At 28.2% G+C, this 16,421-nt stretch overlaps 1 protein-coding gene and 1 pseudogene across 2 annotated transcripts in view; both read left to right on the top strand.

Annotated features, from left to right (window-relative positions):
• Positions 1 to 1,383: 1,383 nt before the first annotated feature.
• Positions 1,384 to 10,757, top strand: LOC107445995 (migration and invasion enhancer 1-like; annotated as a pseudogene). Its single transcript, XR_015434571.1, has 4 exons — positions 1,384 to 1,718; positions 3,071 to 3,168; positions 6,908 to 6,984; positions 8,929 to 10,757. The product of XR_015434571.1 is annotated as a migration and invasion enhancer 1-like (transcript).
• Positions 8,986 to 16,421, top strand: part of LOC147807765 (dynein light chain Tctex-type 1-like) — a 23,296-nt gene continuing 15,860 nt past the window's right edge. Inside the window, exons 1-2 of the mRNA XM_087166804.1 lie at positions 8,986 to 9,106; positions 15,025 to 15,128. Coding sequence (XP_087022930.1) covers positions 8,986 to 9,106; positions 15,025 to 15,128 — 225 coding nt within the window. The remainder of the gene's footprint in view (positions 9,107 to 15,024; positions 15,129 to 16,421) is intronic.

The raw sequence follows: 16,421 nt of genomic DNA, 5'->3' as shown, positions 1-16,421 counted from the left end.
TTTGTCTTTTTCTTGAAAATACTGAAAGTTTCATATCACATTCTAAAATTACAAACAAAAGATTATAGCTTTTTAGTGTAAAAAGGAGTTGTGCTTTTAAATAAATGACCTGCAATACACCATCTTAGAAACATTTTAGAAACATGCATTTATGTGGTTTAAAATTTTTAGTGGCGTAGTTTCAAAATTACTTAGTTAAAAAAAGTTTTTTATTTATTGAAAACTGTTGGGTCGCAGATTTTTAAATATCGTAATAATGAAGGAATGTTATGTAGTATAAAGTCGAATTTTGTTAATGAAAATAAAAATACTATATATTGCGCATGTAAGGTAAATAATTTTTAGTGGTTCTAATCAATAATTTAAATAGAAAAGCATTAGAATTTTTAAGAAACCAGTATACATATTTTTAGAACTACTTTTTTAAAGATACATCATTCATTGCAATTTAATTAATAATAATTTTATGGATAGAATTATGTGTAGAGAAAAAATTCTAACATTTTAAAAATTTGCCTCTCTCAAAAGCTGTCAATCTCAATTTTTCCTCCTACTCATACAATAAATGTTAACATTAATGTTACTAATTATTAATTTCTTTTTTTAACATGGATAGTTTTTCTGACTATAAATCTAGTAGTGAAATTAATAATTTTGTATTTGTCCGAACTCTAAAAAATAAAAAAGTAATACAAAAATATCTACTCAGACCTCTCTTTTAAAAATCAATGAGCTCTTCCCAATGTCAACTAACAACTACTTGGTCACATAGTGCATTATATGCTGCTGAGAATTTTGATTTTATTACAATAATTTGATTTTATTTTTAACTACTTATCTTTTTTTTTGTAACATTTGAGATATTTATTTTTACAATTAGAGAAAAAATTATGAAATTTAGAGGGGAAAAACAAGATTCTCAAGATTTGCTTTTTAAATCACAAGAGGTATGCAAAATAAAATGCTGTTAAAAAAGGGAAACAAATTTTTAACATTTAATAGTCTCATTTTATGACTTATTTAATAAAATTTTATAGGCTTATTGATTGTTAAGACTTATTTCTTAGTATAAGTCACTGTTCAGTTACTGAAAGAATGAAATCCATAAATGGAAATTAGATAAAAGCAACACAAAAAAAATTTGTGCTTAGATCCGTTCTTATTTTACATTCTACAAAAGAATTCAAAGCACATTGCATACCTACACCTCGTTTGACAAAAAGCAAAATCTTTGCTTATCTGCAATTAATGTTTTTTAAAAATGAAAGAAAATTTGAAAAAGAATTATTTCAATCAAAGCGAAACCCCAACGCATATACCTTATAAAAACATATTTATGTTAGTCCAAATGTCTCTATTTGATATAAAATTTAAAGGCTACAAGTGTTCAAACTAAACACAATGTACAAGAATATCGACATTTAAGTCGATTTCATTAAGATTTTTCAGTTTTAAAATATTGAGAGCGAATTACAGTAATATTTAAATCTGAAAGAGTTCATTAAGTTTATTCAGTTGGGTGCAATCTTAAGTTTATTCGCTTCTACTGTTACACCTGCTCTGCTACCAAAGATAAAAATAAACATTGTTGGCGTTCTTCATATGCTACTTTCTCACATATTAGTGCCTTATAAACGGCTTTTAACTCTTCCTATAATAAATTCAGCAGTTTCATTTCATAAAAGAGTTATGGCTGCCAAAGTTGATGTTGAATATTGGTATGATATTTTTGTTTCATTGATTTACATTAAATATACTAAAAACCATTCTTCGCAATTAGGATTAAAATATCACTAACTAATACGGTGAAACCTCTAAATCATTCAAATATCAAAACAAAAATATTAACAAAACAAATAAATAGATTCAATTGTATTCAAAATATTTGTCTGTGATTCTTATTTAGAGAGTTTTTTGACGATCTCTTAAAAAGATCGACAACCTTATTATGCTTATGTTGCATTCCGAGTGCATTGAAGAAGATGTTATCAATGATTTATTTTTAAAGGTGAGAGTTAAATCAGAATAAAAGTTATTTTAAAATAAACTTAGCATCTCTCAAGCAAACAAACATCTTCTCATTTTTTAAAGCGGACTAATATTTATGCTATAAAATAAAATCCAAACTTAAACAAGAAACATAATTATTTATTTATTTAAAAGAGTTCTATCATTCATAATTGGTAAATTTGTTTTTCGATATAATTAGGGATCATATTTATTGAAGCTAAGTTTTATTCATCATTCGGTTTTCATGAAGCCAGCACAAAGTGGCACTGAGTAAAATTAAAACTGCTTTTGAAAAATCATGTAACTTCAATAACATTTTGAAGTCAATGGAGGTAACCTTTAAGAATAACCAGCCTTCATTCCGTTTTACTGTGCAAAAGAGAGTGGTTGCTCCTGAGAGGTTTCTCAGTATTTCTAGGTCATGCCTTGGAAGGATTAGATAAATTACCCTTTTGGTACAGAAAGTATTGGTTACATAAAAAAATTATTATTTCACTTGGAATGAAATTTCAAAATAACTCATTATTTCAACTGAAAATGCCAGAAATTAAATTTTTTCTCTTTCAAATATATTTAAAAATTATTTGGTCAAAATGTTTTTAAAAAATGGATATACAGTTTTCAGGTGCCAAAGAATGTGAATTCAATTAAGTAGTATATTTTCTTAATTTTGTATCATTTGACACATAGAGAAAAAAAATTCACTAGAAAAGTTCATTCCTGCACATTGAGAAAAAAATTTCAGATGATTTCTTCTTCCAGCAATCTTTAGTTTTTAAAAATTTAACGTAATTTCACCATTTTTTAAGCATTTATATATTATTTTTTTAAAAATATACCATATAGAAACTTATTTTTTTATTAAGATTTAAGGTGATTAATTGTATGATCGTCATTGAATCAAAATATATATGGGTAATGATTCAAAAACTAATCTTTTCACTGTGATTGAAATTGTTAATTAAATAAGTTAAAATTTTCAATCTATTCGAATTTAGTTTGGTTCTGATATTTGATAGTACTGTTTTCTCTAAACCATAACTTTATCAATTTCTTTCAGTGGAATGTGAGGCTATGAACCTCGCTTTGAGGAACTGAAGGAAATAATCCTTTCAGAAGTTCCTGAAGCAGAGGTTAATGGCAAAGTAGGAAGGCAATGTAAGTATCTTTTCTGCATTGAAGAAAGGGGAACATCATATACTACCATTTGTAAAAATAATTATTTTTTCTAATATTACAATTTAAAGGCATCAATTCTGTATTTTCTCTCTAAATTAAATTTTAGAAGAAAAGATAAGCTATGAAAATTTAGCTAGACAATTGTTCAGTTAAGAATTAATTATTTTCATGATCAATATTATAATAGTATATAATAAACAAATTATCTTTCGTAATCAGATCCCTATAACTGTAAGCAACAAAATTTCAAATGTTTTATGTATATTTATATATATTATAATAAGCATTTAAAAAAAAAATTTTTGCTAAGTATTTTTTTTTAAAATACCAAAATTTATAAAATTTTGTTGCTTGCAGCTCATATTTAAAAAAAGGCGCTTATGTGTGTTTTTTTTTTTTTTTTTTTTTTTTTTTTTATTCAGTGGTAAAGTCACGCGTAATGTTATTAACATTAAGTACATACCTAGAAATAAGTTGTGAAAATACCTTAAAACTGTTCTAATTTGAGTTTTGTAAACAATATATGTATTATTGTACTTATTTCTGATTGCTGATAGCTAGTTTGGGATGTTGTTACATCTATATTAGAGTTGGACAAAACGAATAATCAAAATGATTTAGAGTCAATAGAATCAGTTAACTTTGGTAATTTGAATCAATGAGTGCTTGGATGATAAAAATGATATGAATGTGATTTATCTATAAATGTTTTTAAAATACTTTATCACATTTTTTTGGTTGTAAATATAAATTATATCATTTGATTGTCTTTTTTTAAAAAGCGTAATTATAATCATTCCTTGTATTTTTCTTTCTGTTTAAGGGTTGATTCAAAATTTTATTTTTAATTTTAACATGAGCAAACGCAAAAAGAAGAAGAAAAAGAGAGCAGCTTAATTACAAAGATCCTTAGTTCAATCAGCAACCATCGGAGTTATTTTTTTAGCTCTTTTCAAATGGCTTCTCAATCAAGCTTGCTTATTGAATGCTAAAATTTTTTAGCTCAACTTTGTATGAATAGGGTTAAATTTTTTTAAACAAAATTCTAAAAATATGAAACCTATACATCCTCTGAAACCTTTGATTCATATACATTTCAGTTTACCGAAAGCGAAACCTATTGCCTTAGTTCCTATATAAACATCTTATTTTCCCATGACCTCAAATAGTTCAGCATCCCTAGCATCAATAATAGCTTAGCAAGTTGTGTTATCTTAGGTGTTAGACAGCTTGTCTCCCAATGAAATGACCCATGGAGGTTTTCTTCTCCTTAAAACACAAACCTCCATGACCACACTGCCGTAATTATGCCGTTGGTCGCAAAATTGGGATCCACAATCCCCATAATTGATTGAATGAAGTGATTCAAAAGAGTGATATGGATCCATAATTCGAATAAATCAATTCCAATCGAGTGATTCCAATCACTGTTCCAATTAAGTTATTCCAATTTTTCATATCAAGATTTGATTCAAATCACTATTTGAATCCCAGATTGAAATCAAGTGATTCAGATAACTGATTCAAATCATGCCATTCCAATCAGTGATTCAAATCACTATTTGAATCCCAGATTGAAATCAAGTGATTCAGATAACTGATTCAAATCATGCCATTCCAATCAGTGATTCAAATCACTATTCGAATCAAGTGATTCATAACACTGATTTGAAGTAAGCATTTCAGATCAAAGGTTTGATCCAAGTGATTCAAATCATTATTTGAATCAAGTGATTCAGCTCTTTGATTGGAATCAAGTGATTCAGATCACTGGAGGAAACTTTGTGATTTGAATCAGTGATTCCAATCAAGAGATTCAAAGTATTATTCCAATCAAGCGATTCAGCTCATTGATTGTAATAAAATTATTCAGGTCACTGAATCATACTATTCCATTCCAGTGTTGCCACAGGCTACTAAAATGCGACTATTTGCTACTATTTTCGGCCTTAGGCGACTTTTTTTGCTTGAAAAGGCTAAAAAAGCAACTATTTTCAGGAATAGGCGACTATTGGGAGACTTTTTTACTCTTAACGAAGTTATTTTTATACTTATACTTATTTTTCGTAGACTTACTGTTACTTTGCGATTGCTGCACAATAGCTGTTATCTTTAACTTTCGTTCTGAACTCAATAGATCAATGAAAAGAAAATATAAATTTAAAAAGTTTCTTCATTGGTTTTTTTCAATTATTATCTTTCATTTTAAGCGATACAATTTAATGGGTGTATTTTGTACTTAATTTTGTTATCAAAAGTTAGTTTTTTTTTCAAATTTATTTAATGTAGGTAAGTATAATAATTTGATTATTTTTAGACCAATAAATGTTCAGTTGTTTTTATTTATAAAAAAATTAAAATAAAGCTTACCTTCATTTAATTTGCTTTTATTTTTGAGAAACTGAAAACAAAGTTTTAAAAAAATTTGGCTATTAGTTAAAAAACGAAATTTTTTTAAAAAATTTAATAAAGAGTTTAGTAATGTTTGGATGCTTTTAAATAATTTAACATTGGTACTTAAAAGTATTTTTTTTTTAAATTTTATTAAAATTCTTCCAATACTTGTTTGTTTTATAATTTGTTAGATAGTCAGTGTCATTTTTAACGGAATAAATCTTCAGTCAATTTTATTTTCAAAAACAAAAATAATAATAAATAAGTAAAAATATTTTTGCATTTATTCAGTACAGAATTTTGACCATTAGTTAATACTACTTTATATTATTTTAAATAATTGAATAAAAGAGGGTCTAATTATGTTTCAAAAGCATGGTTTTTTTTCCAACAAATAATTTAAAAAAAATATTTTTTTTTTCTAAAGTGAACATTTCTTTGGTTTGTTTTCTACTTTCGTTTTTTTCTTTCAATTTTAATGCACACATGTAAAATATTTTGTTACAGTATTATTTCTAAACCAATAAATCTTAAATCATTTTTAATTATAGAAAAATGAAATAAATCTTGGGTTTGCTTTTACTTTGACTTCTTTATTATTTTAATTGAAAAAATTAAGCAATAATATTGATATTATAGTAGAATATGTTTAGAATTAATATTTTCTTTTATAATAGATTTATTCCTTTTTATTTATTTTTGATTGATTACCCATAGGTAATTTCTGAACATATGCTAAATCGCGATGTCTAACGGACGATGTATCACGATTTAAAATTTCTGACATCAACCAGTTCTTATCATAGTATTTGACAACTAAGCTACAATTTTAATTATTTGGCTGCTATTTTTGATAAATTTTTGCTCCTGTTCAGGCAACTATTTTTATAGTTTTAGGCAACTATTTTCATGCTTGAGGCTACTAAAAGCAACTATTTTTGTTCATTTTTTACTGTGGCTACCCTGCATTCGGATAAGTGATTCAAATCAAGTGATTCAGATCACTTACTCATATCAATTGATTCAGATCAATAATTATAATAAAGCGATTTGGATCAGATATTTGAATGAAATGATTTGGATCAGTGATCTGAATCAAGTGATTCAGATCTCAATTCATGTTATTCAGATTACTGATTTGAATAACATCATAACTTAACAAATCAATTGAGAATTATGTGATTCGAATCAAATGATTCAAAACTCTATTAAGCCTAGAATGAATATTCGAATAGAGTTGAGTACTGAATATTCAGTACTCAATTCTAATCTGTATATGCTGATACATATGTTTAAATCATGTAATAGTTTTATTTCTTTTCAGCTTCTTTTGAACTCACCATAAATTCAATCTTGGTGTTTTCCAAATTAAAGAAGAATAAATTTCCCGATTTTAACGAAGTATGAATACTTTCTCTTTTTTTGAAATTCTCCTTACTTACTTGTGATTATAATTATAACATTTTCAAGTAGTGAAAAGATAAACTTAGTGCTATATATATATCAATAAAGTTAAACAATAAGAAAAGAAGAAAAATAGATACAAATCAGAATGCTGTTTATGTGACAGGACTTATGTATGTTAGTATTCTTTTTACCTAGTTTTTCTTTATCTTATTTATTTAGTTTTATTGTTTTGTAATATTGTAATCTAATTATGAATAGTTTTAATATGCATTAAATTCAGTAACATGTGCAGTCAAACTTTGATCCATCGTATCCACATCATTCGTTCTCCCGTGCGCATCACCTTCTTTTACTGGTCCTGTCACAGATTCTATTCCTTAAAATGTTATCGATGCCCGTCTAAATCATATTAAAAACAAGCAGATTATCGTTTCTCAAAAGTTTTACGAACATTTAAAAAAAAAATCAAGTTATTTCGTTTTTTGAAGAAAAACTGCAACTTTTAATGTTGATAATGCCGAAAATGAGAATGTGTTACAGTTTGGGGGAAGAGTCTGAAACATCATGTTCACTATTAATGCACCAGTTGATGAAAATGTTGAAACTTTAGGTATGATGTCAGATGAAAAAATAATTGTTGAAACTGAAGAAGTGCAAAAAAATGCCCATGGATGTGGTGAAATGGAACCACAATCAATACACATTTTCAGAAAGATTAAATTAAATTTTGAATCAATGGGAAACTTTTTATCTTTGAAATTATTTACAAAGATTAGCAAGTTGCAAATGTCGAAAATTTATTTGCGTTGTGAAGAAAAAGTGATCCAACTATTTTATCTATTTTAAATAAATAAATCTTTTGCATCGTAAATATGTTTCCAGTGTTTTTTAATGAAAAAACTTCATATTTTTATTCTAAATAAAATAGATTTTCTAAATGAAATAGAAATTATTAAAATAGATAATAAATAAAATAGAAATTATTCTAAATGAAATAGAAATAGATTTTCAAATGTTTAACTTTTTTATTACTTTTTGTACTTTTTCAAATCAATATTTCATATTGACTGGTTTTATATATTGTTTTCTTAAATCTATCATTTGCAGTGAATAGTCCCTTGAAAAACGATTAATTAAAGTTCCACTGTACTGTATAGTTAAGATTTTTTCAGTTTCTATCAGTATTAATACTGATAGAAACTGAAAAGTAATACTGATAGATATTAATACTGGGTTAGAGTAAGCACAGCATTAATACCAATGCTGTGTTTACTCTAAAAAAAAAGTATGAAAAAAAAATGGCCGTACAAAAAAAAAAAAAAAAAAAAAAAAATTAGAAAGAAAAAAATTCTTTGTATATTAAGAAAAAATACTTAAACATTACAGCTGCAATTATTATATTGCAAACAGGTCTTCACTTATTTTTTAAATAACAGGATTTGCTCTTCATTTTTAATTGGAATTCTATACTATTTAATTAATGTTAGTTTTGTTGTTTCTAAAGCGACTTGCCACACTAGCGAGCCTGCTTGATGAAACCGAGCAAATTTAAGGCAGAGTGTGCATTTCTCGTTTTTCAGTGGCGCAATCTATGGCCAAGAATTTGTCTTCAGCTACACACACGTCACACCCGTTTATAGAGTGGACCCATTCATACATCCATTCATTCATCCACAGATCGTAATTTTTGACCTGGATCAGAGAATGATCGATCTCCAATCCAGTACCCCCTGAGGTATTGATTTTTTATGGGAACATGGAGAACATTGCGACTTGACAGATTTAACGTGCATCAGTCACCATTTACTACATGCGGGGTTTGAACCCACTAATACTCGGACATGGGCCCAGGCTATCCCGGCCTAATGTTCGTTTTAATTAATGTTATTTGTTGTTATTTGAAGCTGAATATGTCTATATGTATATATTTTTCTTTAGGTTGTGGAATTAGTTCAGGAGGTCCAAAATGGAAAAGAGGTGCGCTCTCTCATGTAAATGACTGAAGGCTACAATCAAGTTACATCTTCTAATTGCAGTGACTTTTTGAGTTGGTTTAAAGAGATGTTCATGATAGCTCTTCTACAAGGTCATTCCAGGAAGAAGCTTGATGTTTTTGGTCTGTTTCTTCCCTCACAAATTGTCATTGCTTTAACTCAGATGTTATCTTGATATGTTACGCTTTTCAAGTTCGGCTGACATAGTTTGAAAAATATTCTCTTATAATGCTAGTAATCTCCAATATTTAAATTAGGCAACTGATTTGACCTCTAATTAACATTTTACAAATTTAGCTTAGTGTTGACTCCTATTTATTATTGATTCCTATCTATTAGTAGTACTGTAGTATTTCCTTAATTTTTAGGTTTTGAAACCAAATGTATTTTAGCATTTCATCTTTATGATTTACAAGTTTTGAGTTTAAAATAACAAAATACTCAGTGTTACGTTTACCAAATTTTAGTGTGTTATTTTTAACCTTTTACTATTATATTTATGGAGAAAAAAAAATCAGAATTTCTAATATCACTTTTTGTTAATGTTATATAGTTACAATTTCTAATCTTGTAATGTGAACATTCAAATCAAGCTGTTAATTTTTATTTATTACCATTTGCAAGTGTTATGCAATAATGTTTTCCTTTCTTTTACTTTTGCTCTGATAAAACTCTTAAATTAATAAAACTCATTAGAAATAATTGAAAAACTTAATATATATGTTCAGAAATTTTCGCAATTTTTTTTTCAAAGAGTTAGTACATTTTAGGTACTAGAAAATAAAAAAAATTCAGCTAATAGATTTTCAGTAGAATGACCAATGTTTAACTCTTTGCCCACAAGGTACAGAGCACTGTTTTATAATATCATTAAAGTTTTGATTGTACAGAAATTTTTATTTGCATAATATTCCTAAACTTAAACTTAATTTTTGATGAATTAATATTTTTAATTACTTACAGATTTTTAATTTTAATAATTAGGGAAATAAGCAGAAAATTCAAAACGTCTAGTTGTATCATATATCTTATATATTTGTTTGTTATTTTAATTTATTAGTTGTAAGATAAACAAATGAAGTTAAAGACAAACCTTAACTTTTTAATTTTTTAAGACAAAAAATCAGTATTTGAATCAAATGAACCTCAAGTTCTGAAATTCTGCAGTGCAGTATTAGCCATCATTAAATATTTTTTGATTAAAATGAGGTAATTGCATAACATTCTTAATATCAAACCGTAGTAGGTATTATTAAGAAAAAGAAATATATATTTTAGTTTTTATTACAGAGTTTTAAATTTCATTGATTGGTAAAGAAAAATTTATACTTAACTCTAATAAATTTTATATTGTTTTCATGACTCATTATTTTATTTTTATGGATCATGGATTTAAAAACATTGTTGCACAACACTAGTTGCAGTGTTAAATTGTACTTAAAAATATTGTTTTCATGTTAGAAGTGGTCTGTCGGATTTATTTAAATTAATACTACTTGCCTTTCAATAATAGATACCTAGCTATTTTTGCACCTTTGATACAATTTAATTTTCAAAGGTTTAAAAACTGAATATACAAATATATTGTTTGGTATACAGTGTTTGTAATGTATGCAGTGTTTGTAATGTGTTCACATTATAATTCTTAATATTTTTTGTTTATTTAATGAATTATATTTCAAATTAGAACTGATTCATCCTGAAATGTTATAAATGGTCTTATTAACTATATAGTACAAATTTAACTACAATAAATCTATATTTTTCTTGAAATTTATTGTGATTATTTCATTTTTTTTTTTGAACAACATACTGATTTTTATATTTTTTACTAGAAATATCTCCACTATAGCACGAAAATAAAAAAGTTATTTTTGTTTATGTGTTTAAAATTTCAAGAACATTGTAAGAACATTTCAATTAAATTAATCTTTATGAAATGAAAGATTACCTAGATTTTAAAAGTAGCATAAAGGGGCAAAAAAATTTGTTATTGTTTGTTTTTTGCTGTGTGAGATTTTTGAACGGAACTAACGAATATTTTTGCACCGTTGATTTCAAATCTGCAATTTAAGGGGCCTTAAAATGTAACATATCTTAATATGTTTTGAAAGGGAAAAAAACTGTGTTTATTGTATGGACTTTTTCAAATCTCCATTAAAATTGAAAATAAAAAGGTTTACTTAAATAACCATTAGTGCTTTTTCTTCATTACTTATAGAATCCCTATAATCATATTACTTGTTTAAAAAATGACCCTTTTGAGCAGTTGGGATTCACCAAATCCCTCACATCAAACTTAATATTGAATTTCAAACCAGCTCATGGTATATGTAACAAATATAAGTGGGAAAAAGCGATTTTTCAACATAATCTTATATTCTTCTATTGGCTTGACAGCCCTTTGTCAGAGCCTTCCCTAGGACCTTCCTCCATTCTGTTCTTTTCTTTGCGATTGTTCTTCAGTTAGTAATTCTTAGGATTTTGAAATTCTCTTCTACACAAGCAAGCTATCAGATTTTAGGCCTACCTTTAGCTCTATTTCTCATTGGTTTATAATTGAAGATTTTGAATGTCAACGAAGAAGGGTCGATTCGACAGACGTGACTCGCAAGTTTTAAGCTACTTATTTTGATGTATTTGTTGATATAAGCTTTCTTGAATAGCTTATATAGTTCAAAATTATGTCGTTGTCTCCATAAGCCATCCACATTTATAGCGCCAAAATTTTTTCACAAGGCTTTTCTCTCAGAAACAGCAAGTAGATTTATATTCTTCATTAACAACAATAATAAAAAATACTTAAAAGCCTGTAAATCTTAATACAAAAGAATATAGGGCAAAACTAAAAACATTTGCTGCTGGTTAGTTGTAGCATTTTTTACTGTGGCCGTGGTCACTTTTTCAAAAACTGAAAATTGCAAATTTTTTAAAAAAAGCTACTGATATTATAAATGTAAGACATTTTTTTTAAGCGTTTATCAAAATATGGTAAAAATTAACATGTTCATTTATATGCTGAAAAAAAAAAATCAGAAAGAAACACAAAATTAGGTAGTTTTAAGAATATAAAATATTCATAATAATTTTTAAAAATTTTTCATTGAGTGGATTTTCTACAAAAAAAAAGTGGCGAATGGCAGAGAAGTTTTTAAACGCTATTTGTTATGTTCTTTCCCTTTCTACTGACCCATTGCTCTTGACTGCTGAGAACTGAATTAAAGGTGTTTTAGCTCTCGTACTAATGCTCAATCCCCTTTGACTTGACCTACTAATGGATGCAATCCTGAGGACTAAAATCAGTCTTGAGAAAAGATCGAGTGAGCAGTCGAAGTAATGCAGACAATTCTAACACGTTTGGCTCAATTCCCAGACGGCAGACTCCTTTGATACTGGACTACAAAAACTTATTCCCGAAATGACAAGTGTTAAAATTGGGTACTTGCACTTCAAGAAGAAGAAGATCACGGATAGCCACACATGTGACCTATGACGTCAGTGCCAGCTGATCATTTATAAGCAAAATGACGTGTTAAAGTTGAGCAAAGTTTCTCCACATAAATTAGAATGTTAATTAACGTGAAGTTAATGAAATACAGCGCGGTATCGTACATCGAATTTGTTGTCAATATAATTCTTTCTTGTCTACGTTTTTTACTTAGCTTAGATTTATAATTTGTTTATGTATTTATTATAACTGTGATATATTTTTGTTTTGTCTACCTGACATCTTCGAAGCATAGTTAGTTTGTTTATGTTCTACATGGCTTCGTGCCTGTCTTTGTGTTAAGTATTATGTAAAGAAAGAACTGAAATCTGTGAAAGATTATAGAATGTTTCACTTAAGAGAATTGATGTTTGACGGGCTTGGCTTACTCGAAATAGAATGGAAAGAGCAGTTGCTAACGTAAGCAAATACCAAGTTTCAACAACCTATCAGGATCGAGATACCCACACTATGCCACTGCTGGTATCCCATTGGCAGGGCTGATTGTGCTCTGGAAAAAATACGGATTTCTGGAATTTTCGCTAACAGTGATCCGGAAGTTTCCGGAGATCGAAGGTCCAGACGTTTCAAAAAATCATTAATCACAGAAGTTTCCGGAAATCAAATTTTCAAAGGTGGAACTTAAAAACACAGTTTATTTTATTTGTTTGTAAGGGGGAGCCAGAGAGATACTTTATAAGCTCATATTCATGATTAATTTTCATTTTTTATCAGTAAATAGTTGTTATAATCATAAACTCAAGAAAGAAAGACATATTTGTAAATTTTAATTACTTCTCCAGGTATGTGTAAATGGCATAGGTATGTGTAAAATTTTAAATATTTTTAAGTGAACTAGGAAATATTGAGAAAAAGGAAAAAAACCTTGTTTAAATTTTTTTCAATTAAACTGCTCTTTTTCTCTTTTTTTTTTTAACTCAATGAATTTTCCGGAATTTTGACTTGGGCTCACAATCACCCCTGCATTGGGTGCTTGTAATGAAAGAAGTAAAATGATTATGCCTAACCATGTGATTTAAAGGTATTGGTCTAGCTAGCCTGATTGGTTTCTGAATCGACGAATGCCACGATTTACCTACGATGACTTCACTTGCAGGTATTCAATTCCGGTGGTCCTCATGTTTAGAGATAGTTGAAATATAATTTAACAATAAATCTTTCTGGATAATTATGTTTTGTTTCTTTTTAAGGACAATGGGAAACTTATTTTTCGTATGACACTATTAGCTTTGCTAATTTTTAGCATCTCATTTTTTTAAAAGTTAAATGTGATCGTTCTACTTTCTATCTATTAATAAGACAGTTTCTTTTGCTTCTGAAGGATACAGCATAATGTGTTGCTTAAATGAATTAGATGGTAAAGCTCAGACATTTTTCGTTAAAAAAAATATTTCAGATTGTTGCTCTAGTAAAAGGGCTTATTCAACAATGGTTGACAAAAGTAAAACCGGGATTAAAATACAAAACCGCACGAGCAATTTACTTAGTAATAATACGAAAAAAATAATGAACTGTAAAATAATGAGAGAAAAATATTTATAAAACTTCTACACTTTGCAAAAACTGAAATAAATTTGATCTTAGATGGCTAAGGTAAAGCAGAAACTAATTTTATTTAATCTGAATTACCAGCATTTCCATCAAAAAATCTTATATTCCGATTTATTTACACGGTTCTTAAAATTTGTATATCCAGGTATCAAGCATGTTGTGTATCAGTATCAGGTAAAATTTGTATATCCAGGCTTAAAATTTGTTTATCCCCAAATGGTATTCCGTGGAACCCTAGGCTTCCATGGAAGAGGTAAAGAGGTTCCGCGAGTGGATTAAGCGGTTATTTATTTATACGATTATTTATTTATTTTACTCTTGTGATGAGTTTTAAAAATGTATTTAAATCTAAGCTATAATTCATAATTTACTTCATCATTCGGTTGCCTTTGTGAAATTATTTAAAGTAAAATGCCAATTAAATAGAAATGGCATTTTTTGAGCATAATATTTCTAATAAAAATATTTTAAAAAAATTATGAAAAGAGCAAGCATTTATTAAATATTGCATGAGTATTTCCTATCACTCTTTTCAAATCAAAATAAAATAAATAAAATTTTTAATAAAGTAAGATGTTTCCATAAAAACCATTTTCGATGTTTAAAGCAATTTCTCTAAGTTTTAATTTCGAAGTAAATTATAATTCGGATAATTTTATTTATTTTCAAATTTAACGTCGGACAAGATACCTAATTTAAGATTATTAAGGTATTAAGGATGAAGCAATGAAAATTTTTCATCTCTATAATTTTGTATTTTAAAAACAGTCATCTATAGTTTATAACGTTCACAATTACCTTAACGAATTTTATTTATAAAGTTCGAGTTCTGCCGGAAGAAAGTTGGCTAATAAGTGCCATTGCCCTGTATAGATGAAGGGTTGCTTTTGTGCTCTCAAATTTGCTAACCTCAATTTGGCGATTTTTTTTCGTAATCATAAATAATCAAAATTCCTAATCATAAATAATCCCCCGTTTCAGATTTTTACCAGAGCGCGTTGGTAACTCCTAAGCCTTACCGTAAAGACTGGGTAAAAGTCGGAAATGGAATCATATTAAATCATGAACTTCGGACTCTTACTGTGGTGAATTATCCAGACTTCAGGCTTTTACAGTAACCATATATATAACATTTTTTGGGGGTACAAAATGTTCGAATCCGCTACTTTTGGAGTTCCCTGTTGCTACTTTTAAGTCTTAAATTCTGGCAACACTGCTTCTGAGGATAGTCCTTCCCAGCATGTTTCCTTGTGGATTGAAGTTAAGGGAAAGGACAGGCCATTCATGATAAGCACCATGTTACCTCCAAAAACCACCACAGTGAAGATTTTTCGACGTAAATCGAATTTTTGGTAATCGATAGCCTCCAGACGGTATGGAGTGAGAGACCTGTTAAGTTGACCGCTATAGCTGTTGCCTTCACATCCAATTAATGATCCTCTACCACTACCTGCTCCTAATGGAGTAGAAATATTTTTTTCCCCCTCATACCTTACCAAATGCCCACAAAACTGTCTGGATCTTTCAAATTCTTTTTTCTTCTTCTTTTTTTACTGCTCTCATATTCTTGAAGATAGCTTTCAACTTCAGATACTGCTTAGTTCTTATATATCTCAAAATTGTTTGTATAATTTATAAAATGAAATAGTAGATGAAAGAAAAAAAGAGGAAATATTTTCCAATGGACAGCAAGTTGGAGACTCTAAGGGTGTAAGAAGGCGTCAGGTACGGCGTTAAAACAACGTAGGTTTTTCCTGAGACCGCATGAAGACTACTCATTATCGAAAAATGCTAGAAACCTATTTTGTAGAGAGAATTCGTGGTGCGAACCAAATTTTCCAGCTGGACAATACCTCAATTCGTTGAAAAATCTTCACTGTTGTGTTTTTAGCATAACATGATGTTTTTCATGAATATCCTGCTCTTTTTCCTAGCTTTAATTCTCAGTAGGGCTGTACAGTCCGCAAAAAAAAAAACGAATCACCCTGAATAACTTTCGTTCTAATGATCGGATTTTCACGAACTAAGTGTCAATCTTAATGGTTCCTGGGGGTGACCTCAAATATGCTTATTAATTAGTGCTAACTATTAATTAAGTTACGAAATCAGACACAAAAACGTACTTTCTCTGAATAAACATGCATTTTTTTTTACATATTTGGATTTCTTATCTTCTAAATATAGGGGGTAGCCGCAATCTGGGAAATGTGGTCCCCATAGTTTGGTCAGGAGAGCGATTCAAAGTTCGTACCCCTTAATGTTAATTTCGCTTTTTGCGTTTTCAGTCATATTTTCAGAACTAATGAAGCAATTCAAAAAAAATTGCACCCACTCATAAAACTCATTTACCCAAAGATAATTTCATTCAAAAAATAATT

The sequence above is a fragment of the Parasteatoda tepidariorum genome, chromosome 6 (genome assembly GCF_982258835.1).
Source record: "Parasteatoda tepidariorum strain Cologne lab strain chromosome 6, Ptep-v5.0, whole genome shotgun sequence".
Classification (NCBI taxonomy): Eukaryota; Metazoa; Arthropoda; class Arachnida; order Araneae; family Theridiidae; genus Parasteatoda; species Parasteatoda tepidariorum.
Note: the sequence above shows the minus strand (reverse complement) of the source record. Positions and strands in the feature narration are given on the sequence as shown.